The sequence below is a fragment of the Spea bombifrons genome, chromosome 11 (assembly GCF_027358695.1).
Source record: "Spea bombifrons isolate aSpeBom1 chromosome 11, aSpeBom1.2.pri, whole genome shotgun sequence".
In the NCBI taxonomy this organism is placed as follows: domain Eukaryota; kingdom Metazoa; phylum Chordata; class Amphibia; order Anura; family Pelobatidae; genus Spea; species Spea bombifrons.
Genome location: NC_071097.1, coordinates 17,217,603 through 17,245,170, shown reverse-complemented (window position 1 = coordinate 17,245,170; position 27,568 = coordinate 17,217,603). Strand labels below are relative to the sequence as shown.

At 35.8% G+C, this 27,568-nt stretch overlaps 1 protein-coding gene across 1 annotated transcript in view; it reads right to left on the bottom strand.

The window, feature by feature from the left end:
- Positions 1-17,815, bottom strand: part of LOC128468236 (collagen alpha-1(XIII) chain-like) — a 40,231-nt gene extending 22,416 nt beyond the window's left edge. Inside the window, exons 1-2 of the mRNA XM_053449926.1 lie at positions 17,016-17,815; positions 836-905 (exon numbers count right to left, since the gene is read on the bottom strand). Coding sequence (XP_053305901.1) covers positions 836-905; positions 17,016-17,324 — 379 coding nt within the window. The 5' untranslated portion in view covers positions 17,325-17,815. The remainder of the gene's footprint in view (positions 1-835; positions 906-17,015) is intronic.
- Between the last annotated feature and the right edge of the window lie 9,753 nt (positions 17,816-27,568).

The window sequence follows — 27,568 nt, the reverse complement described above, 5'->3', positions numbered from 1 at the left end:
AGAGGGAAATTGCTGCCATGTGAAACAGCAACTGGATAAGCTAAGTTTTTTTTTAAACATGATCTGAAGGCGTTGTGGATGTAACCCAAAATCAGATCCTGGAAAATCCTGGTCCAGGAAACCATTAACAGAATCATCCAAGAACAGTGTTTGTAAAACCTCTGTCTAGAAGTGTTTGGCTTTCTCTTGAACAACTATGTTGTTTTCCCTTGATACAAAATGTTTTTCTTACTAACCGTCTCGTTAGCGAAGTAAAAACCAATACACGGAAATACTCGTATGTATGTAAAATAGTATATTATGCATTTTTTTATCTGTTTGTTTTTTGCTTAGGGGTGGGCTGGCAACACTCAAATGTCAAAGCCATGTGGGTCAGTAATAAAGCCGCCCAAAGTACATTTGGAACATGCCCAATGCGTACTATACATTCTTGTCCAAAACACGTTAACAGAAATCATACACTCCACGTGATCATCAGAACATTTGTAAACCTAATTTCAAACATAAACTAATAAAAGCAAGAAACATAATAATAGAAATCTTGGATCATGTAAAATTAACCCATTGTATATCAGTAGCTGTTGAACATCCTGCTGACACTGCTAATGCTACATTTGCTAGTCTGAATTTCCTAAACATTATAAAGAAGTTATGGTGATATTACCCAATTATCACTGACATTAGAATCTCAATAAGGCCCACGGGTACCTTATCAGCTTGGTGTCTGTCTATACAGGTACGAATTGATTAAATGCTTGCCTGGCCAAAGGTTAATTAGTTTATGTTTGGTAAGTGGACAGACATGGAAGAAAAGTCTCAAAATTCAGTTTCTTACCAGGTGGACAAAGGCATTTTATCGATGTATCTCTTGCTTCTCGAAGCTTTGGTATATGAGATTTTAATTTCTGTAATGAAAAGAGCAAACATATCATTAACATAGTTTTTGTTACACTGAAAGATGTAAAAACAGCCAATAAACAATATATAACAACAATACTATACTATATAAAAACTGTTTATATCTTGCAGCAAACTGTTTGATGTAGTCTTTTAACAGATAATTTGATGAACGCTCAATCCATCTGCCATAGAAGATATGGTATCTGAGCATTTTGGGGACTAATTTGTTCCACATCTAATTTATATTTTCTACACTAGTTTGTGTGTTACAGAGTATAAAGTGGATCTTTTACTCATAAATGTATATTATTTTATATTAGCATTTAGTGACGCGCCATATAGATATCAACATACGATACGGAAATATTGCACACATAAACGTATACATTCGCAAGTATAATGGCAAGGACAATATATGGATGAAATAGTATCCAATATAAAATGCTACCATGCCATTTTTTGGATGACAGGTGCATTTTAAGCCGGGAGTGTCCTATATTATTAACGTGAAGATAAAGAAGGGCCTTTATGCAACCTTAGCCTTCAAAAATCTGATGCTTAATACTTTAACACATGTTCAGAGATGTAAGATCCAGATTAACAACAACCAGGCGTGCGTTAACCCTTTGAAAGCCTTTATGTTTAAAGCATAAGCATAAGAGTGCAATATTTATGTTGCAATATGCAATATGTGGGCAGGTGCAGCGACCCAGTCCCCTAATATGTGCCAATGCTTATATATTTCAATCTGTCCTGACCTGATATGCTGCTCTGCTGGTAAGCTATAGCACTACAAAAATAGTACTTATGCTCTACACAAAAAAGCAACGTGTTGTTTAAAGGTGCAGTTCCACAAAACATTACCTGAGCACTCAAGTCATTTTATTATTTCCGCTAAAGGGTTAAACACATTGAAACAATACAAATGCTTTTTGTATCACAAGCAAAACAAATGCTTTTGTATCACAAGGCTGGTAAGTATTCCCTGAAAAACTATGAAGGCTAAATTCTACCTAATAATACAAAATTCTTTCTAGGAAGGGCTTGAGCATTTAACAGTGTTAGAAACAAGTAGGTGGAAGAGCATTTTATTTCAGGTTTTCCCTCCATTTTACAGCAACCATCATGATAAAAATGAGAATATGAATTGTCATATAAAAAAGGAATACATTTATTATTATTATTTATTGTTTTATATAGCGCCATCAAATTCCGTAGCGCTGTACAATGGGTAGACAGGACATAACAAGTAGTATATAACATAACAATTTGACTAACAGGAACAACAGGTGAGGAGAGCCCTGCTCAAACCATCTTATAATCCATTCGGACCTCACATGCATCCTGCATACTTACCAACTGTCACATGTCTCTGTTTTTAGGGCATCCAATAAAAAGATATGAGGGTACATGGCATATCATTAATGTGGCAGTATTATTTCCCGCGCCTATTTCATGTATTGCATACACTGTAGTGCTGGCGTTCCTGTAATTGAAATAGCCCTTCACCAGGGCATAAGAGATCCTGAAAGCATTGACATTGTTTAGCCGTTGACCTATATATCCTGAAACTGTAATTTGTACTCACAATAGAAAATAAATTAGATATTTTACCATTCATTAATAATAAACTGTAGTGTTCGACTCATCATTCATTGGAGTTTTTTTTTTTACTAAGGGAGAGTTTGCAGGAGAGCTGTGAGCTGTTATCACCACAGTAAACAAAATGTTAGTACGGACCGGTTGAATTGACCAGCACCAGAATCAGTTTTTGTATTGTCAATATAGATCTCCCATTGGCTTTATGATGTTCTATCTTTCTACAGCAGACAAATGGTATCAAATTTAAAGCTGGGAGTATAACATAAGTCAACTAAAGCTACATCTTTAAAACCAAAATAAATACGTATACATGAAATAATTTTTTCTCACGAATCCAACGAGTAGAGACATAGATGGTGCTGGCTTAGTGTACAAGAATTTTCTAGAAGGAAATCAGTCTAAGACAAAAAGACTATTGAAACATCTTTGCATACTGGGTAGTGGTTATGTAGAGTAGGCCCTGCAGGGAGTGGAAAAATGAATGTGGCAGCATAGTCCTTCTCTACGGAATGGAAGGTTTCCCATACGTTTTTGTAATGCTGAATAGATGGGAGGAGAATACTCCATGTTTAATGATCCATTTACTGTTTCCAATAACAAGAGAAGCTCATGAGACTTCTATTACAGCATCAATGGAACATAACAATACGTTATCAATGAATGGTAAACTTCAAAGCCACGGAGCACTTTGAATACCACAATAGAGTAATGGATGGCAGTGTTAAGAAAGCTCACTATCATTGGCGTAGTAATAAACTCATTCAACCATTGAACATCCCTGGTATACCTGTCAATGTAAGAGAATGCAGATGTTCAAAATGAACTCAGTGGAAGATCTGGGAAATTTCTAGAGCACACTTAATAGGAAGAAAGGAAAGTGTCCAAACAATGAACTTAACCAATTTTATTGCATGAAATTAGATGTATAAACCAACTATTCACATGTCAAACATTACATTTTGCATCTTAGATCTCAGTAATAACGACAACAGAAAACATTATTCTAAGAGCTAACCTATTCGATTACATTTGTTGTTCCGCAATACAAAAATTGAATGCTCTAGGAGGTTTAGCAACTAAAACCTTGACATATCTGTTACTCTTTATTCCACTTAATGACAAAATGCTTTTTTACTTTCTATGGCAACAACCTATCAGTGAAAGCTTTGTTGTTATGTGGCAGTCAAGGATTCCTTGAAAAAATGAAAACAAAGAAATTATTTCTTACAATTAAAGATTCTTTTTGGAAAGGACATTCAATAGTACTACGCATTTTATTGCTTTATGTTACATTTAGTTGCAACAACGTTAATTGCAACACAGTTACTGGAATAGCACCTTTAAACACACTAAAAGTTAAGGTTAAGGTTAATTATTTAATTAGGTAAGCATTTCAGTATTTTTTTTACTATAAAATAGTATCCAAAATCAACATACTTGTGGGATTAAAGGCATTATAGGTTTAAGGTGGTGTGGTGGGGGCAAATGAATACAAACAAACTTGTTTTTCCTTACTGGAGGAGTTTAAGTGAAAACAGACCTTCTTCCTTAACATCTACTGAACTAGAAAAGGAACTCAAATAATTGTGCCACATTGGGAATGCTTAATTGTCATGTGATACCAATGTAGGTCGTGATCTGAGGACCACATTCTAAAAAGTTCCCTAACTTTGAAAATATTTGGAATAGAAAACGACGGAATTTGCACAGCCCCTTCTTTGGAAGCTGCCTAGCTGGAAGAAAAAGAGTATTCCCATCATTCCACATATAAGCAGAACCTACATTTTAATTTCCTAACATCAAGAAGGGTCTGTTTAAGCATTGTAAAGACAACATCTCCAGGGGATGGCATACATTCATGCCAGTTGCCTAACCTCTGTCACCTCACACTGACCCAGCCTCAGATGACAGCTGCTGCTGTTCCTCTAATGTTCATACTTGGCGGCAATGGCAGGCACTACTGCACAGGAAAAAGCAGAACTGAATCCTATTCAGATTTCCACAGGCCAAATAGCTTCTACGTCCATGGATGCCAAGTGTACACTAAGCATTTCCCCGTGGTGTTAGACCGTATTGTAAGCACATCCTATTGAATACTGGTGATGTCTAACAAGAGCTAGTCTTCCATATGGTTTGCAGAGAACACAGGATAGTTTACATCTAAGAAATGAGGATCAGAGAACTATGCTAAGTTGGGGAACCGGTGAGAACACTGACATTGAGATATATGATATTTCACAATTTCATTATACATTATATATACATGACTGCATACATACATGCCTGGAAAATCACAGGAGCCAAGTTGCCTTAGCTTCTGTTAGTTTTACTATAGTGTCAGAGGTGGGAACAAAATGTAAGGAAGTTTGACTTTACTGAGAAGGTGGCAGATGTTAATACAGTAAGGAAATGTAAACATGCATGTCTTTACAGCAGGAAAACGGGCAGACTAGATGAGCTGAATGATTTTTTATTTGCCATCAATTTCTATGTTTCTTCATTTTATGATTTTGTATCAAAATATACATATTATTTTCCAATACATTCTATGAGCAACTTTCTATGGGCAACTAAAAGCAAAGCAAGCTCCTACAATTGTGTATCCTGCAGTGTGCTGATCGTAAATCAATATTTAACGTGTTTTAACTAAACTGTCTTATCCTTTCTTCTCAAGGTACCTCAGTTCAGTTTGTTCATCATTGATTTTATAGCTGCTTCAAGACAATGTTAATCAGTGCAGCAGATTATGAATGCACAGTATAGTGTATAATTTACCATTTAGGTAAACATGCTTTGATGTCATACCATATGACATATCATGACATATCATATCACATGCTGTGATCTCCAATTATTAAATACTTAATATGCAACATAAAACCTTTCACTGATTCAAATGGAATTAAATTCCTGCTAACCATAGACAATAACATTTATATTTTATTTAATGTCAGTTTTCTGGTGTGCAGTTATGTTCTTTACAATCAAATGTAACATCAGACATAATTCTCTAATAAGTGTGGCGGTCGCGCCTAAGGGTACGATGGCTGTAAGGGTTTTCCAATATAACCAGGGGATGGAGATATGTAAAATGAAGAAAAAATGAAAAATAGTGCAGTATGTCTTATGGAGCCAAGGTGAATAATAACAGGAAACACTTACACTATATAGCGCTTAGGCGCAACCGCCACACCTATCCCAAAGATTCTACCTTCAAGCCAGAAAGGTTTGTGTTGCTGCCTGCACCTCCGTTCAAAAACTACTCCCAGCTCTGAACCATTTTTTTTGTATTTGTATAATCCTCTAACAGATTAAACCACCATTAAATATCTCTGTCTGTAGAACATTTAAAATCAATTTAAAAAACAAATACATGTTGCAAAATGGAAATAACATAAAGTAAAGAAATGTAAACAAGAGGCATGTATATATTAAGGAGACGGTAAACAGAAATATCAAAAAAGGAAAAGATGCCCCACTGGAGGTTAAAAATACCTCTCAAACAATGCCATATTAACCCTCTGCGGGTTTAATCACTAAACTGAGAGACATAGACTTGCTGAATAATTTCTTAGTTTTTTACCAACTTTGCAGATGGGCCCGCTTGGTAACTATTTATTAATTTATATAGCAGTGGCATTGTACAGTTATGGCGGGCCAACTCAGCCCTTTTTATAGGAGAAAACAGTGGTATATCCTTCCCAATGAATAGATATAACAATGAGATGGGATTTTTACCTCCACTCACTGTTTAGTGTATACAGCCCTTTTGAGTACTTAAGTGTAACAGATTGCAAAGCTCTCAAGACTTTTATGGGGACTGTTAAGTCACACCAGAATAATAATTGTCAGGTTTCAATTGCCTGCCCCGATAATAAGAAAAATGGAGCCCATCTGTGCCAAAAACAAGGAATTTTAATAAAGCAAAAATCCTTACACAAGGAGTCGTCACCCGTACTCAGTAGGTTGTTTCGTTAATTATGACTAATTGAATATTAGGACTATGATGTGTTGCTGAATGCAGATAAACATTCAGATCTTGTTATTACGAGGGTTGCTGATGAGTTCCAGTCTACTTTCAGCCTGGCAAAATTTTCATCAGCTCAGTAAACGTCAAAGCGTACAGTTGTTTCCCATCAAAGCTGAACTCATCGTTATGTAAACAGAACTTCTAATGTGTTCAAAATCATTAAAAAAATGAAGAGATCATATATGCAATTTACTACACAAAATTTCCTGTTGGGATAAGCAGCTTATTGAAATGTATGATCAAAGGCAACAACATTCATATTTGAATCAAATTATATCAAAATGATCTCCTTTTGACGCCATCATTTCTCCCATTCCATTTATTTTATTATAACTTTTACCATAGTTGACTTTGCATTTACCCAAGGGAGGTCTGTTGCCATTCAGATCACGGAGCCCATTCAGACCAAGCTAAAGGCCCAATAACATAGTGTCCCAAAACATTTGTCTAATGACAGCTAGGGCAATTATGCAAAATGTGCACAATTAGGCCCACTCCAATATAAATTTGTCAAAAGGAACACAAAAAAGGATGCTGTTAGGGAACAAATGCTGCCTTGTTACAATATACATCCTGTTGACCATATATTAAACATCTTGGTGACTGTATATTAAACCTTAGATAAAACACAGAAAAGGCTTCTGGTGTGTCAGTGTGGCCCAAGATCTCAAAATCAGAGCAGCCCAGGGGGCTATTGCCCTCCCTGCCCCCTTACCAAATAAAACACTAGAGGTTAATTTCTTGACTTTGTTTGGTTACTTTCTTTACTTTCATTACTTTATTTAAACAAACAATTCCTAGTGAACAGGGACTTTGGGGTGATGGCAGATAAGAACCACTTTTTTCAAAACCAGATTTAAAGACTCGGACTCTGTTTGACCCTTCACCTTAGCGTTTGTTTATGACAGGAAATGGATTTTCCGACTTGTTTTGGACATATGGATATACACATAAGTTGAGTATATGCTTGGTTGTGAGCATAGGCACTTATCTGATGCACCATTTACTTCTATAAATTCTCTTATTTTTTTCCACATAAAAACCCAAATTGACATTGATAACTTATCCCTTCAAAAAGGAACTAAAATATTTAAACCTGCATTTATTGAAGTGATAAATTACTACGACTGATCCTTTTAAGGAGCTAAAATCCTTAGGTGATGAAATGGAGACAAAGTATCTCCTTTCATGAAACAGTATATATTAGCATTTACAATGGAGATAGCTTCTCATGTGGGTCACACCAGATAAGGCCGACAAGATCGGTATGGTCAGAAGATAATATCTATAAGGGACCACATTTGAAGCACGGAAAAACAGAGATAAGGAGAAACAAATAGCTTTGCGTTGATACATGTCTTGATTTATAAACTTTTTAAATTATAGTTGTTGTTTTTGTATGTGTTAAAGGTGCCATTCCGCTTACTCTGCTGAATTTACCATTTTTATAGTGAAATAAAACACAAGAAACATTAGTTGTAGTACTGATAAATGTCCAAACCCTTCCCAGGAATAATTATTTGATCATATAAAATGGAATACGTGATTGTCATATGATGCAAAAGCAAGTACCCTTGTGTTTTGTGTTTATGTGATTAAAGGATACAATTACAGATCTGCTAAAGTTTATTTGCTGTACATTCTAGAGAGTGTAATTAATGATTCGTCTAAGGCTTCTTTAAAGTGCCTATTACAAAAGGATTTTTATTGTGTGTTTTTGTTTTTGGTATTGTTTTTGAATAACTTACAGAATTGGATTTTGAACACAAAATGCCGTCTTTGACTTGGTTCTTTGTTCACACGGTATCCTGTAAACCTCAAACATTTAGTTTTATTGCTTTATATACATTACAACACTGTATTGTGGCCTAGGCCATCAAGGCCTAGAAAGGCAGGTCCAGGAGGGTGGTAGGTCTCTGGCCTCCCTAACTGGCCCATTTACACTACGGGACGGGCTCCATCGATAACATAAGCTATTTGCTATAACACAGACTAGAGCTTCAAAGCAAAACAGAAGTATATATACACTCCTCATGTTAACTAGTGTCACCAAATTAACACACCCAACAATGTGCAAAGATTTCGGGGCAAAGGCCCCTTTCTCAAAATGCCTGCCAATGGGGCCTCAATTTTAATACATACACCTTAGTTTTCAATTAAATGATTACTCTGGGTTTATAGATAGCCAGGTAAACATAGAAAAGAGAGTTTGCACAATTATAATTGGTAGTGAGCCAGAAAAGCAAGATTAACACCCTCTTTCATGTACAACATGTCACACGTTCTTTAATGTCCGGACTGAAATATAGCAGGCCTCAATTTAACTACACATCCATCTTAGAAATCTATTTCAGGGCAGTTATGAGCATCCCACTGCTTGCTTCATATTTTTACAGCCGGGGACAGTTTGATGTATTTTTACCTCATGCTAACATAAATGCCAGGTGACTGCTTCACCCCTTTGCTTTCAAAATAGGGCTGCAGGGCGATGAGGGGCAAAAGACCGCACAGTTGGCTAGTTCCGGCGGGAAAAGGGCCCTTCACCCCTCTGGGATCTGTATGTCAATAGCTGTATTGTACTTGTCGTTATCTGTAACATTTTCAGCACAGTGATAACAATAAACATAAAAAAAATCTGTTTTTATCTATGTTTAATTTAACCCACATTTTCCCCTGCAGTCTATATAAACCACCTATAACCATAATTAATTCGACATCTTAATATTTAAGATATCAAACTTGATAAAAGGGTTTGGGATACATTTGAATGATGTGAAATGGGAACTTCTTCCTATATTCTTCCTATATTACACGGTACTTAAGGGTTAAGAAGGTGATACTTCTGCTTTCCCCATTTTAATTTTAACAGTAACCAAATCCCAAAACTACTTTACAAATAAAGCTGGAATAAGATTTATTGCTTGAGTCGAAATTACAGTTGCGCAATTTCTTGCGGGTTTAGTTTTAGCAGATGCGATATACATTACGGTGAACATTTCCAGCATAGTACAATAAACAGAGGTTTTGCACAAAAAAACAACATACTTACACGCAGCAACATACTTACACGCAGCAACATACTTACACACAGCAACATACTCACACTCAGTAACATGCTTGCACACATACACACAGTAACATACAGGGAAGAGGGCTCCCTGCAATATGGGGACCTTCATTACGCAAAGTACAGTTCTCCCCTGAAAAATAATTCCAACATAGCTATAATGTATATGTATGGCTGACAATGCCTTTTTCAAACGTATATGCCATATACATATTAAGTGAAGTGTATATTTAAAGGTATTATCCAGCCCTCATTTGCACTTTAATGTGAGCAGTACCTTGTAATTAACATTTGTATTCATCGGAATCCTCTCTATGCATTTAGAATGCTTCCCTGCCCTCCAGATCCTTTGATGAGATGCATTCATTTTCAGAAAGTTTTTGTTTTTTTACAAATAAGGCAAAAAAGCATATTCATATCCATTAATGTTGGGCAAGGCTATTTGGGGCAGTAGACTGTGCCTTTAAAAAACACTTAATAAAATGTGTTTGTAAAGGGGTGTTTCTGTGACTGCAAGGTTGAATTAACATATTCTGTTGGGAAACATTGTAAAAATGATGCACACCATGAAGTGCGATGTACATTACTACAACTGGCAGAAATCCACTATGAGCTGCTTAATTGTAGCATCCAGACTGCCAATCCTTGAGCAAACCAGCCACATTTCACTGCACATGGCTCTATGACAAGACTGCTCGTAAGTTTAACTACTATATAAAGTTGTTTTACATGCTGGTTTTAAAACATGATGTACAGACATGATACAGGTCTGCAGTCAAATTTCCAGAATGCAATGGAAATGCAAATCAGAGTAGCAAAAAAAAAAACCCCACATATGAATATGCTGTAGAAATTAGAGCCCACTCCACTTTCCTGAAGACAATTTTGGATTTCCTTATGTTTTTTTGAACAAAGATACTGAGTTATAAGCCTGTAGGTGGAACAGCATGGTGACTATTAACTGTTTGGATGCTGGAGGTGGGCAGCAAAGACAAGGCTGGAAAATATATTAATATTCAAACTAAGTATCAAATAAAGTTTGTAGTTGTAGGTTAGTTTGTTAGACAGGAGATACGTTAAACAGACAATGCAATTTTAGCTCATTACTGTAATTTATTATTGTTATCTCCTGACCTTTCCTGTTCATCCGGTCTTCCCAAGAGATTTCCTTTTTGAGCTTTAAGAAAAGTGTTGGATTATAAACTTAAGTTTTATGGTATACTCCCAGCCACTGTACAATATATGTACATATAATGTTTAAGTATGAAAGACAGGACTTCCACCAGCCTTACAGATGATAATATAAAACTATAAAACATGAAAAAAACTACCTTTTGTATATACCAAAAATATGGTGAATGAAGTACATGAACAAGTGTTTACAACAATCAGACTGGAATCATGGACCTGAGATTCGTATTTTAATGGGAAAGTATCATCAGTGTTTACCAGCCAAAATAAAAAGTTACTAGCCTGGACCAGGAAAACTTTGGAGCTCTAGCAAAATTTTAAAATTGTGCAGATACCCCCTGCAGGGGAAAGATTTAATAACCCCTCATCTGAAGTTTTTCCTTCTTCTGACAATGTACTTTTTACTCTTGATAATGATATGAACTTCCCCAACTGTTCAAAGGCAGCACAATGTGTTATCACGTTTCTTTTCAAGAGCCATCAAGACTGACTTGGATGACTTGGATGATGGCTATTTATCTCCAGAACTGTCACTGGAACCCTCTTAAAGTAAACCTATTTGAAAGTCAAATTGTGTTTTTTTTTTTTTTACTTTAAATGCCATTAAAAATATTTACCATGGTAGAGGATTGTAAAATATCTGGATGTAAAATATCTGGATTCATGGTCAGAAACAGCATGGGTGTATTGCAGGAATATCTTCTCAAACTAACTATTTTTTTGGACTAAGTAACTAAAATAATGGACTAAGGAGGAGCCATTTATATAGCAGATTTATGTTTGACTGTGTCCCCCATAGAAAACGTATAACTCAATTGGAGTCTTTGGGTTTGGATGTCAAAATATTTGAATACATAATGCAATGGTTTTCCTAACAGAAGGAATATGTTGTTAAGATATGTATCCATAGCCCCTTCATAGATCAAGGATTCTACACATAGTATTAGAGATTTGAACTGTGTAGAATGGCAAAATATATTTGACTTTTTTCATTATACCAATCACAATGAATACAGTGACTTCACTTTAGTAACAATTAAAGATTATATTGATTTTTTAGATTTAACATTATACAAGAACAAAGGGGAAATATAGGGTAAAACATATTTTAAACCTATGGATGGAAAAAGCTTGATAGACTATTGTTCATGGCACCATCCTAACTGGCTAAAAAATATTCCCAAAGCCCAAATGAGAAAAATTAGGAGGAACTGCTCGAATTTCAAATTTATAAGGAGCAAATATAAGTAAGATATTTCTACAAAGACACGATCCTAAACAACTTCTAGAGAAAAGAAAAGAAAAGTCTTAAGAATGAATAGAGATGAATTATTAACTGAGAAAAGAAAGGAAGCAACTACAGAAAATAATTACCTCTATAGATTCAAAACCAATTATAGAAACCATGCTTTTAAGATTAAAACTATTTTTAAGAAGTATTGGCCTAGAGAAACCGGAGAAACCAGTTATAAGAGCATCAAATCACACTTCTTTAATTAGATCTTACGCGTTTTTTTAAATGCAAGACGCGTTCATTTCTAAATAAAAAAAACTGCAGGTTTTGTTTGTACAAAAAAAGTTGGAGATTCAGCAGTTCATTGGTTGTTCAAGAAAAATGAAGTATACGTTTTACAAAGCCCCTGTGGGGCCCAATACTGAACCATTTGGAACATTGTATACACTGTCCTAGTTTTAAATAAATACTGAAATTGATGTGGTTATCCAAAATTAACGAGGAGTAGGCTTAGTAAAAAAGCTAATACAACATGAAACCGGGCCCAAACTTCATATTCCTCCCCTCAAATAAAACAAATTTATACTTTTTCAAATTTGATTTACTTTTTCATATATTCTTCCTTCCATTTAAGATCCAGCATTATATGGTAGTGCTCTCACTTTGTTTTTGTTACATATATATTTTGCAAATATAGGATGTTTGTAGTGATTTGAGCACTATATTGCACAATTTATTAATTTTTATTTTAGTGTCGGAAAAGCAAGCAGGGTGCTGGGTTGTATAGCAAGAGGCATTAGTAGCAGGACGAGGGAGGAGGGACCTAGACTATTGTGGACAGTTCTGGAGACCCTATCTCAGGAAGGAGAGGAGGGCTACAAACTGGTGTGTGGTTTGCAGAATAAAAAATATCTACAGGGATCTAAATCTGTATAGCTTGAAGGGAGTAGAGAGATGTAATAGAAACATTTAAATGCTTAAAGGGATTTAACAGAGTAGAGAAGGGAAGATTACTTAAAAGGAGGGGAAATGTTAGAACAAGAGGTGGACTTGAGTGGGAGTTAATATGTTTGTCATAGGGGCCTCAGGGCTTAATCTGGCTAACCATAGGTAGAGCATGGGGGTAGATACAACCTCTATGCAAAAGGGTACATCAAACATGTAACAGTAGGACCAGAATTGGGACATTGATAGCATCTCTCCCAACTTCTACCCCTGGTGAATCTGGACGCCAGGGGCAGAGCTTGGAAGGTAGAATGTCTCTCAAAGTGTCAGCACGACTTTATGCATTCTCCGGTGTCTGTATGTATGAATGCAGTATGCTTTTTCCGGACCTTAATCCTGTTGTAGAGCTAAGATCTAGATCTTGATCTCGGTGGGACAGCGGCTTAGTGTGTACAAATCAGGACTGTCCTGTGCAAAAGCCGGACAGTTGAAAAGCATAGGATAGTGAGCTCAGCACAATGAATAACTACGCATCAGTCCACCAGGTATTTTCCAGACTTGGCTTATGACTTGCACCGGTCTATATAACTGCCATTGTATTCACTTTTTATTACATTTTTCAACTTGGACATACATGAAGATAACTTGACTTGTCCTCTGAATTATTACACAGTTAGATATGAATTAAACATAAATTACTTCAAACATTGTAATTACCTACACAAGAATTCTGAATTCAACATCAGAGGGAAACACAGCACATTAATTCAACTAGATATAGGAGATTACAAGAACATGTGAAATGTCTTTATACTGTTCAACTAGGCTTTAAATAAGTAATGTTGTGAAGGCTGTGAAAATTTAATTTGAAATTTATATAAAGCCGTTGCTTTTGATTTCTCGACCCAGTTCCGGCTTTGCTACACCTTTGGAATTTGTCAACTTTACTGCATTAATGGGGTGTAAACTAGCCTCATTATAATGTACATACCAAATTACCGAGATCCTTGAGCTTTTCTTACTGAATGAGGCAGCAGATTCCATTGTTGAATAGAATACGTATTACCAGAAATGCTTACCAAAAATATGCGAACCTTGTCTCTACTCACATATTTTGCCCCCACAAACATGACTCATTCTATGTATGTCTGCTTTGAAAGCAAGCAGGGAACTCGCTGCACTGACAGCTGTCAGCAGACCGAGTCTGCAAGTTTTTAAGGGACTATAATCCACAGAAATAATTTTCTAGGTATCAGTGTGCGTCAATGTGGAAGACGCAAGATAAGGCAAAGAAAGTCATCTCCTCAGCTGTCTGGTTTGGTAAAATGCTATTAAAGTGATGTATAAATGTAAAGATGATTGCTATTACTGAGAATTAAGTAATGCAAAGATAATCCAATATAATACGAGCAGTGAATAAGACAGTTGATGCCAATATGCTTCTCTCTATGTATAAATTAATGATTTGGTAAGAAGTATTACATTTTTGATGATTTGTTTTAAAATAAGGTTTCTTAAATTCACCTTCAGTTCCGTTACAAATAATGCATAATGCAGAAAGGCACATTTCACTGCATTATGATTAGTCATGATTGCTTTTTGAAGTCAAAGATTCTGTGCTACGTTTGCAGTCAGCCGAATCCAGCAAAGTAAACTTCTCAGATCATACCAGTGTACAGTGGATACTCAAGAGTTGTAAGCAATGTCTCTACAATGTGATTGCGGGGCACCTGCAATCCCATCATTTTCAATGTGGACTTTTTATGGCGTTACTGTAAGACATTATTATAAGCTCATGAGCAGGGTCCTCAGGTTCTATTGTATTAGTATGTTTTTTTTAATACACTTGTTAATAACCCCAAATTGAAATCATATAACACATCAGAAAATATTACTGGTTAATAAGAATTATAATAAAAATAATAATGTCTTACTCAATACTGTCTGTTCAATACTTAAAACGGTCAATGAAAATGAACTAGTATACCATTTTCACACATTCTTAGAAATGCGTGCATGGTAAATAAAAGTTTGCGGTCATATTCAGAGTACAAAGTATTGGAAACTTTCCTTAACATTATAATAAAAAATACAACTTTCATACAGTAATCTGATTTCCCGTGTACACAAGTGGTTGGCTCATGCATCTCAGTTATTTTTACACACTGATTTACAATGGCTAACAGGCGACTATAGTGACTTCTTAATGACAAGAATAGGCTGTCATATTAAGTTGGGCGCCAGAATGCGCAAACAAACCAAAAAAAAGGACAGCATATACAAAGGTTCCTTTTATGGAAATAAATATTATCAACATAAGAAAATAACAGATTATTACTATGCTTTTGTAAAAGCACCAGTGAAGCAAAATTTCTAGTTTTGGATGGAATGTTTCTACGAACTGTTAAATCTTTCCTACAGCTGCTTTCAACAGCTATGCTGAGTCTTCAAAACTTTGAAGGTGGTGGATGATTGTACATCTGTTCTGTTGTGTTTAACACCTATAAAACACTGTATCTTTTGTGAGCTAAATATCAGTCACAGATGGATAGGCTACATAGCCTCAGGTAACTAGGATATAAGTGCAAGTAGATCATTTCCAAAGTGATAACTCAGCCAATCTATTGCTAATCCAATGGTTCCACCAGTTATGAAGACCGTGAATTACTCATAAAGTGCACCTTTGGAGCTAAGTGTTGAACATAGAGCAATCAGCAGCGATAGTCAATTGGTTTCCATGGTGACTGCACCACATTTGTAACTTTGTACCAGAAATGTAGATTATGAATAAACCCGAATTTATGCAAATAAATATGCAAACAAATTGTACCAAAAAGTACACTTTTCTCTCTCTTATTTGTAAACACCACACGATCTTTCCAAAACACTCATGGCATTCAATGTCCAGAAATGTATGCTACATTAAAATATTAATCATATGTTGCTCAATCAAATGGGGTACGGTCACTTGTTTACTTTACCAGTACTATGGTTATTTGTATCCAAATAGAACACATTTATTGGCTGTTTTTATTTTAATCAAAATGAATAAACTTAACTGGAAAGACTATAATGCACTGCATATTCTAGCATGGATTTAAAATTTACTGACTAAAGCAACTAAGAGAGTTTTTATAAGTAATAAAATACCATCCAATAACGTGGGGTCAACATCTGAGGGAAGCCTGACCATTTCACCAGTTTTTGCCTTTACTAAAATGCGTAAATATACATTGTTAAGCTAAAAACAAATTAAGCATATTTGGATTAGATTTTTAATGATGTGAATGTTACCCTAATATAGCTTCATCATTGTCATTGTGGTCAACACATGACACAATGATGTACAACATCCTGTCATGGTTAGGATGGGAAAGCCTAGCAAACATTATGCAGAGTTAAAGAAAAGGTACATGTGGGACTCAGACGACAGATAGACAGATTTCCACTCATTTTGAGCATATAGACACCGAAATCTCATTAAAATGAACCACATAAAAAGATAAATATTGCACAAGTGAGCGCTTTGTATCATTTGTGATAAAATATGTGGTAGGTGTAACAGATTGTAAACTTGCAAGCAGGGCCTTCTTTAACTAATCTCCTTGGCTTAACTCAGTTTTAGTTTTGTTAAAGTTTTGAATATATGTATTGTACGGAGCGCTGTGAATTGGTGGGGCTATATAAATAAAAAGATAATAAAGAATGGATAGTTTAAGTCATAAAGTGTATGGATCAAATGGTTTATAAAACACATTCCTAGCTGGGTTAAATTACCTATGATCTTAAATCAATGGAAAACCCCACACAGATATTAGGAGAGCCTTCAGATTTCTCCTAGAAAGCATGGAAGCAATTTGATCATTTTCCTTATTTCCTGCATCAGCAATACACACACCCCTTTCCATACTATCACTGAATGGTGGTACCTTTTAAAAATAGGCAGTGTATGGGTATCCGCATGTGTAAGAGCAGGGTAAAGTGTGAAACATTTCATTGCACATTTAAGTGAAGCAGAAAGGTGTAAAAAGCAAATGTGTACAAACCTCTTCCAGCAGTTGGTCAACTCTTCCCAAAATAGCAGCCTCCATTTGGTCTGTAGAGACTAAGGCAGATAGCTGAGTGTATCTTTGCTTCTCTAAATGAGAAACTCTGGACTGGAGATCTGAGGTCCTAAAATGAACTAGGAGGCTGAGAACCAGAGAAAATACAGATACCATAGCAAACCCACATCCCAAGAGTGCAGGGAACCTGCTGCACTTCCTACAGTCTCCTGTCCTAGGGGGCTTGTCATTAGAACTCCTTGCTAAGGCAACATTGCTAGCAGCACCTCTCCAACCCTCCTTCCCCTCCATATCCAGAAGAGTAATAAATAAATAAATACAAATAAATAATCCACAATCTTAAGAGAAGGAGCAGGATCCAGGGTTCAGGTTGGCATTCAAGACAAGGTGGATCCAATATCAGCTGATCACTGTATGCCAAGGAGGATATAGGAATGAGGTCCACAGACAACAGTAAATAAATGTCTTCTCCACTTTGATTAGTTAAAAAGATCCCAAATTAAAAGTAATAGAAAAGTTTGAGGAAAGTTCTGTTAGAAGCTGATGAGTTTGATTTTTTTCTTTTGGTGGCTTCTCTTTCCTTTTGATAGTCAGTGGTCTGTAAAAGTTGTTGAGAAGTCAGACATAAAAGTTTCCCACTAGGAAGGTGTAATTCTCAACTGGCTGGGAGCTGTGCTGTAGCTGATCTTCGCTTCTTTGTAACATGACACACTCTGCACTCTCCTACAGAACTGCAGGGATCAGATGAGCCAGCTGGAGACCCCCCCTCCAGTAACCTCCTCCACTCCTTCTAGCACACTAAGGGGCTGATTTATTTATTTATGCAAAATGCCTGGGAGGACCTTGGGACATCCTATCCCCCACCCACTCCTCCAAATTTGTAAAGTGCCTCTCATCAGCTTCCCTGCTTCTTTGAACAGATTATATATATATATATATATATATATATATAAAAATATAATTTCTTAGGGGTCTTACAATGGACTTATGTTTAATTGTTGGTGGCAAATCTGCTGAATGATATATAAAAAGCAAAGGTGCATGCCAATGCATGCAAGGAGTAGGAGAGAATTTGTCCCATCCCAACAGACTAAGTGTTGTGAGGGAGGCTAAGGAAGGACATGCCTACTACTGACATGAAAGCTAAGTAAATATGTAAGTTTCAGACACCCTGCATGTTACGCTCATACACACACATATATTTGTTGCTTGGGACCAACGTGTTAGTCCAGTAGTGTAGATGTAAAAGCCATAACACATACTCTAAAGAGTATCAACCTCCCTTTTATCAAGTCAAAAGCAATAACTCATGCATTACGCATTTCTTTTACATACATATATATATATATATATATATATATATATATATATATATATATATATATATATATATGCATATATAAATTCACATTTACACACGTGTGCATATGTACATATTATCATACGTGCATACAAAAGAAACCCAACAGAATGATTTAACAAGAAGTCTACCTTTGTTATGTTAATTTTGTTTCCAAAACTCTGAATTTTTTACTGTCTGGGTGCCATATGGGGAGAACATGACCTGTTTTATTATCATTCTTAGTACTAATCAATGCCCTGAACCCTCCCAGAAATATAAATGTAAGCAGGTAAATATTAACATCTTTCTTAATAATGAATTGCTTAGACGCTGGTAGCTGGTTGTTCTTGTCTATTGTTGCTATGTGATTCATTCTTTGGAGGTAAGAATACAGTGAAAGGTCTACTGAAGTTTAAATGTTTAGTATTCTAGAGAGAAAAAAATATTGTTTTGTCTAAGTGGAACAGCACCTTTAAAAGTTTGGTCCAGATTAGAATCCTGATAAGATAATAAAAACAGCAGAAAGTCATGGGGGTGTATTTGGTACTATTATCTAATACTTCATGTACAGTTGTTTTTGCTTATATGAAAGACCACCTGGAATAAAAGCCATCACACATGTACTAGAGATACGAGGTCCTACAATGCCAAATCCAAAATGTGTTTTGGGGGGAGGGGGCAAATATTTCCTTAATTTGGTAATGCGAATAAAATGAATGTTTTGTTAATAAATAAAAATATTTCCTCTGGGCAGATCTTTCTGCTTGTAAACATCCTAAAAACAATACATAATTTGAAACACCTGGTCTTTTAATAATTCTGCACATTGTATCTTAATGTTACAAACAAAATGTTGAAATTTTACATGGAAAAAACCCCCAAAAAATTCACACTATAGATTTTTAAACATCTTAAGGTTGCTGTAATGAAATAGTAGTCTAGTTGATGTTGGCGAGGAATTTATTTGAGGTGTTGCTAATGATCGGTTTTAATGGAAAATTGTTGACTTCAATCAGTAAGATGTAAGTAAAGTTTATTTATTCATTTGATTTAAACCAATGATGGTATAATCACAAAGTGTGTGAGGCATCTGTTATGAGCACTTCACGCATAATAATGATCCAAAATATTGTATTAAGGGTTGGTATTTATTCCCGTGTGAGATCTGTTATACAAATATCATAATAAATTGTTAACCCCTTAAGGACAATGGGCGGTCCCTAAACCCATTGAAAACAATGCAGTTTGAGCCCATACATGTATGGGCTTTGTCATTAAGGGGTTAATGTAAAATTGTATGTTTCCTTTCAGTAACATTATTACTCATTCTGGTATTAAAAAAGAAAGAAAATGAATAAAAGAAACAAATATGCTTTTAAATATTCTGTAACCTGGTTTAAAGCTGATTCTTCGTGCTAAATTACTAATAAGATCTGATGTCATCGTTATATACGTACACTGTGATGACACTTTTGTGGCTTTGCTTTTGCAAAACTTTTCCAGAGACGTCAGGCAATGGTTAGAGAATACAGAACACACGGTATCGCTAAAGAGATGTTGCTGATTAAATATGAGTGGTCAGTTAAAAACAAATATGAGAAACAAAGAAAAAGAAACAAAGATGTGACACATTTATTCATAAAAATATTTTAGACTAAACAGAATAAACCACCACCTCAAAATATTCTCTCCTGAGTATTTTCCCACTAGAGGGAGAAAATCTATTGCGATGTATGTATTAAAATGATTTTAGTGCTAAATTTGAAAAGGGGTGTTATTACCATAGCAACCAATAAATTGTTTCCACTTACCTCACGTTTCCATTGATTAATATGGTGATAACAACATCACATCTTGCACCAGAGTGACAATTTATATATAATCCCCAATGTATTACCTTAAAAATCATCAACCTATCAGGATCATCATTATTGAATTTTAAATGTATGCCTTAATGCCTTGCAGTTCTTTAGCAAAAGTGTAATAACGCCAAATGCACAACACAGAGCCCTGCGTCTTCCCTTAATGTGGTTTAGGTGTGTATGATATTTGTAATGCATGCAATGTATAGAGATTCGTATAATAATCCCATTTATATCAGGACGTTCCAAAGTCCATAGCAGTCCTACCAATGCATATTAAAGGGATAGTTTAGATGCAACATTATGAAAAGCATATTAACGTGAGAGATCCTTTTTAAATTTCCGTGCTGTTCTACTTGCAAATGTATCTGTATTCTGCAGAACTGTCAATCAAAAGTGCTTCTGTACATAAGTGTATGTATATATATATATATATATATATATATATATATATATATATATATATATATATATACATATACACACACACAGGTACATACGGTATATAGTATGTCATTTTAATAGTGAAAAACACTGAAATGCTATAAATTTTTATAATTTTTTATAGGTTTATTTTCATATCTCAGTCCACAACATAAGAAAATAATTATAGGTTAACTTAAAACCCATAGTCTTGACTCAGTATGAATGCTAAATACAGATATCACGATTCTAACACAAAACAGTCATAAGGTAAAGAGACACTGTAATTTTCACAGTACATGACAATTACAAATTTCTCTTTATTAGTTGAGCGGGCAAGCTGTGTGTAAACGAATAAGCCTAGCATTCTAGCAGGTGTTTTAACATGCTCTGTAAGTATTGTTTGCCAGCAGCAACATCAAAGGTATATAATAAGACCTTCATTTTAACTTTGGCAGGACCAGCATTTAACCTGTTCATTGCTTGGGGGGGACTCCAAACATTGCTCAGTTCAGTAATAAAGCCTGGACGCAGAGAATTATTGCTTGTGTTTCTCCTCCTAAGGGTTTTCTTTTATAGCACCCTAGGTGCAACAAAAGCCATTTTCTCTTTCCCATAATGACCCAACGGAACTCATACTGCGTTTGACATTAGCCGTCGAAAAAAGTAAAAAGATGACACATCGGGTTATAACGTTATTCGTCTGTTTTTATTTTGATGAAGAACCGTTAAGGGCTTTTTAATTTCCATGACAACCTAATTTTATTTAGACTTAATGACAAACACATCCCACTGGGATGACCTAAAAGCCACTCTGGTTATGCAGTCCGCCCTCCAACAGGGGTTTAAAAAAGGGCTGCATTGTATGAAGGAAACACCTGTTTTTATCACAGTTGCAGGCTATTGGATCGTAAAAAATTGTAATGTATTTCAGTGTAAAAATGAATTATTATTTCTCTGAGAAGGAATTTTTTTGACATTTTCTTTTTTCAACACTACATTCATTAGAGTGGTTTGTTTTTAATTGGAATATAAAGACTGAAATAATTATGTGCCGTTTATTTTTCTGATTCTATAGAATAAATGCCTTTGGGCATTAAACATTTACCTAGAGTATGTGTTCAAAAATACTTCATATTACACATAGGTTAATTGCATATTTACACCTCCCTTAGACAACTGACTTAATGTTGATGGGTCTAGGTGCTGAGAGCTGATTTTGAGATCTACCTTGACTTACTGGTGTAATGAGCTTTACATGGTGAATTCCATTATATGTGAGCTCAAACTTTACAGTATAGATTGTATAGATAAAATATAGGCCTGTACAAGATATCTTGCTAAGAAAAATTGATAAATCCATGATTCCATCTGAGCACCCAATCACTGGCAAGCGTATGTCAGGGTCCCACCCAGGGACACAATCTAATAGTGGAGTCCAGTTGCAGGAAATGCACACACTTCCAAAGTCTTGCAAGCCACAAATCACACATGCAGTGAGTAGGCGCAGAGTCAGGTCCAACGTCACGGTACAGAAGGATAACCAGAAGTGTAGTCAGACTGTAGTCAGTTAAGCAAGCAAGCAAGCAAGCAAGCAAGCAAGCAAGCAAGAAGTCAGTTTCATATAATAGCACAAGCTCCACAGACAAAGTATAACAGACCAAGGAATCTGGGCTAGAAGCAGGTTTAAATAGTCTTCTAAACAGGTATCAGGTGCAGGTGATCAGCACTCAGTGGCCGCAGATGGAAGTACCCTGAGCGCAGATAACAAAATAGCAGAGCAGGTAGTTAACTGCAATACTATGCATCAGCAGCACATCCAGACAAGTGGCAGGCAGAACAGTGATCCTGCATGAAGATTTGGGGTACCAGCTTCAAGTCCTCTGCCAGGCACGACCCTGGTGAGCTGTCTGCAGGCCTTTAATACAGGCTGGAGCGTAACCCTGACACAATGCACTCCCACTAAAGGCAACAGGAGCTCATGTGCACAAGATGGTTAGAAACCCTAGAGGAAAACAGTGCTGGAGCTGTCTGGCGGTCGCAGGTCGGTATACCATCATGCACAAGGCAAGCAGGAGTTGGGGGGTCAAGAAAATGTGTAGAGAGATTTTTACTTAATCCCCCCCATACATTTGCAAGGGGGGGAAATAATAACTTAAAGGAAAGGAAACTTGTCATATACATTACATCTAAGGGTAGGTAACTATTGTTTTATTTTTCCAACAAAATGTTCCCATATTATGAAGGAAACAAAATGACATTTAATACAAATTAATGATAATATTCAAGCTGCAATTTAAGTAGATTTGACTAATGTTGGAATTTAAATTGTTTTACCAGAGAGGCTCTACTCTAGATTACATCAACGTTCTATGATATGATTGCTCTTTTTAAGATTCATAGCCTAAAGGTGAAGCCTTTCCAGCTTGTGCTTGTATCCTCTTCGTCTCCTGCTTCTGAGTTTATTTAGATTAACATACAGTAGGCAGCAATGTTGTAGCCGAGGAAATTTACGTAAAACCTGAGAAGCATTAGGGATTTTAACAAAACTGGAACATCCTGTAGTAGAGGGAAAAATTAAATCAACATATTTCTATATCCCAGGGCTATGTTTTCCAGGAATGCAAAAAGAAAGAAAAAAACTATGAAACGTACTGTATGAATAAATACATGTAAATAACTTCCTTGATTTTTACTGTTCCCACATCATAATTCTTCAAAAAAACATGTTTTTCAAAAGTAGTACATTTTTTGTACCCCATCTGACCACACATTTGCTGCAAAGGTGCCATTAATAGGGCCATGCTACTGAAAACTTAATTAAAAATACATAAACATATTTAAATAATAATTATTAAATACATAATTTATTGTTTACTAATTAATTATTAAACAATGATAATTTACTGAAAAATGATTAATACAAAGGAACATCTAAGAGAAATGTCATGTTATTAGATTGAAAGACTTATTAGTTGAACTTGACTGAGCATGCGGGAACCGGCACATCTAAATATCTGTTCGCTGGAGTCAATAAGCCTCAATTCTGCAAGTATTTTCTCATCTTGCCAAAAAGTGAATTCATACAACTGGATGCACTTAGATCAGCTTAAGTCTGCTTATGTTCTCATTAATTTCGGCTACGGTAACTCCTAACAGGGCCAGTCCTAGGTGAGTACCGTTGGTGTATTGCACCTGGCTCTGCAGTTCTACAATGGCTCACATAGATGTCTCTTTACTTATGTGATTAGAGACCCCTTTGGTGTATACTGCAAATGTAGGGAGCAGGCTTTCTGCTGACAGCTTGGATGCCCTTGCGTCAGCAGCAGCCACTAGCGTTTGTACCAAGTGCTGCAAATGAATATCAAAACATTTTCGTGCCTAGCCTTCCATTCTCTGGTAATGCAGGAGATGTACAGAGATGTGCAGACACCCTGAAGGGTATACACAGATGCCACTGATCACACATTGCCCAGGAAGCAGGGAGCCACAGTCCTGCTTTCCTGATCACACTATGTAAGATTAGCAGCAAGGAGTAGGAAACAAGAGATTCTTCAACTTTGGAAAAAGACAACAAAAACGCTAATAATAAAAATAATGATGATCTCGACATATAATATGAATACTAATGCAGTATAGCAAAGGCAAATATTTTCAAATTCTATTGAGCTCAACCTATAACATTGAAATAATATGTGGAACATCACATAACCTAATCTGAAGCTGGTTATAACAAACATCTGCGACACAATTGTCAGTATTAACACATACTTCCTCAATAGCTTGAGTACACAATGAGATAGTGAGCTGTTAACACCACCTAACTTTGACAAGGATCACCTGCACCTTTAAGAGACGCCACTTACCTCTACATACACGCTTCTTTGGTGTAAGTTTGATGTGTGCACACAAGGAAGCCTGTTCTTTCTTTACATTAATGGCTAACATTGTGGCTCTCTAATTTCTCATACACCCTGCCTATTTAAAGGTTTTATTCTTTCAACAGTTCTTCATTTAACGTCAAGCCACTTGGCCTGTTTCCCCCCCCTCTCAGGTAATGAAAGTATATTCAATAGACACTCATGATGTTTCAAGAGGAATATAAATTACGCCACTCAACTGAGTGATGTTTCCTGTAGCTACAGGCTTGTTTTCTTAAAAGACAGAATTTGAAATTGTTAATTCACACACACATGCATTTATACTAGGGGAAAGGAATGATTATTATTTATGCACACACGGTATAGGTAAATATACATCATACTTTGTACCAGATGGACATATGTAATTAAAATGTATATGATACCTGTTTAAATTACGGTCACTTGTTGACACATTAAAATAACTTTTTAAAAACTTTTATTCTCATGCCAAGACTCTCTAACTAGTAGCACTGTTTTACAGATGCCTTCTTCTTAAAGATGAAGTATCGCTTTTCCCACACACCACCTTTTGAAGTTGTATACACTAAATTAACGTATGTGATAATGTTGAGCTATGTCCATTGACAAATATCCATTAACAAAAAAAACCAGTAGATCCCAACAATTCTATGCTCGAGTTTCCATAAAACACCATTTTCTGGGATAATCCATTACGTTCTTTACGCATTAAAGGTGTCTAATGACACTTGATGACACTTAGTAAATACAGCCTGTAAGGTTTTCATTAGAAGATTGTGGCAGGAAAGCAAATATCCTCCAGCATTTCCATGCTTGGTGTATTAAGCACCTTAAGGCTTTTTCCTGTTTGTGTGGATTGACTACATCCCTCATCTTCAGGCAGACAAGAGTAGTTGGGGATTGTTTAACAGCAACTAACAGGGATTGTGACCAGTATTTAAATCTTTAACCACAAAAAAGAAAGACAAAACCCGGACCTTTCCTTTACAGCTTAAAATCAAAGAAAGAGGATATCTGTTGAGGCGATGCTACGGGTGATTTTAGAGGGGATATCACAAATTAACAATATAGAGTGGGAGAGGAGAGAAAGAAGGTGTTGGACTGATATTAGATCATAGATCAAGGGTCATCGACCCTCCTTGTTCTAATCTGTTTCAAATGTTCAATAGCCTTAGGCAAAAGACTACTGTCTGCTAGACGACATTTAAAAGAGCCCCTACCTGTCCTGACAAGCAGCTTACATGTGCTATACGTGCAGAAAAAAAACTTACATCAGAAACTAACCCCTCTTTTTTGGATACAGGTCACTTAAATGCAGGATGTGCGTCCCTAAGAACTTGGTAATTCCGTCTGGGCAACTTCTGTTTCCTTCCTTTACAACACAAAAGTATATGATGCCAAGAGCCCAGATTCTTGTAGCTATATTGCCAGAGGAAACACAAAAAGTATTAAAAAATCTTTTAGATATTGAGTATTAACATATTCATTGTACAATGCTGCAGAATATGATGGTGCTTTATACATCAATTAAAATAATAATAATAATAATAATAATAATTATTATTATTATTCTATAAGAGCCCATCTCTTTCATTGTCTTACCTGGAAATGTGAAACATCATGATTTTATAGAAGGGTCTTTTCACTAAAGGGAGAGTTGAGAGGAGAATTTGCAGGCTCTATTCATTATGGAGGGTCAATACTGGCAGATTTCTCTGGCTAGAAGGGCTGAGCCAGCCCTATATAATGTATGATTGAAAGGGTGATAAAGCTTTGGAGATCACTGATTTAACTACATTAAGTTGTACAGGCCAACAGAAAAGACTGAATTAATATTGTGTTTCTCTCTTGCTTTCCTTTGAGGTCCCCAGACTGGCCCTTTTCGAGTATGGTAGGTGGGTGGTCCTGTCCTTAACCACTCTCCCTACCGAGGGGTAGTTATGTCCTTCGGAGGCTGATCATGCACCTTAGTCCCTCTAGCCACACTTCCCAACACAGGTGACACCTGAACCGTTGGGGGAAAGCCTTAAGTGTACCCCCTCCAAAATCCTCTCCAGAAAGGCTTTGGTGCAGCATCAACAATTTATGATTATCCTGCACATTACATCATATGTGACATAATCAGTGCATTGTTCTGATCTTCAGGTAGAAGATCGAGGGTAGATGAGTTTTTACTTATGTGAAAAAAAATAAAATTCGACATACATAGTCCATAATAACCTTAGCATATAAAAATATGGTGGGAGTTGCCCTTCAAATAGGATTCATTTATTATTAATATTGAAACAAGGTCTTGTGATACGGTCACTGGTACATTACAGAAGTGAGGCACATTTTATTTCATGAACTTAACTTCACTGACTGCTCTCAAAGCAGAACTGAAGAATGAACTCATCACTAGTGAGACAGTAAATGGCTTGGAAAAGCCTTAATTATCCCAGAGTTAGCTGTTAAAATGAAATGTGCTGCATATGCTTAGAAGCAAAGTATGTTTTATTTTCTATTCATGCATTTAATGATAAATAATACTGTGAGAAATCATTAACTTAATACCAGTATTGCAGTTAAAAATAAACATTATGGCATAATGTATAATGAGAGAACAGAATTACATTTCTATTAACTCTTTCAGCTATTCCGTGGCACATGCTACATTCATACTGTTTCTTGTTTTCATAGCGGTCTTTGGAAAATAATCATAAATGAATAACTAAACAAATAACGAATGAATAGTAAATCAGCTAAAATGTGATCTGGACTATAGTAAGTAAGTATAATATTGAAGGCACAGATCAAGAATAGTTTTTTTTTTTTTTACTCTAGGCCTTGAGGGCATCAGACAGACTATACTTTTTGATCATCTAAGTCCAAGCACAGGCAGCAATAAGTGGCTAAAAAAAATAAAATAAAAATGTTCCGGCAAGGATTTTATAAATGGGCGATCTATTCTTTTAATGTTAAAGAAAAGTTTTGAATAAGAGTATAATGGATGACAAAATATTTAGA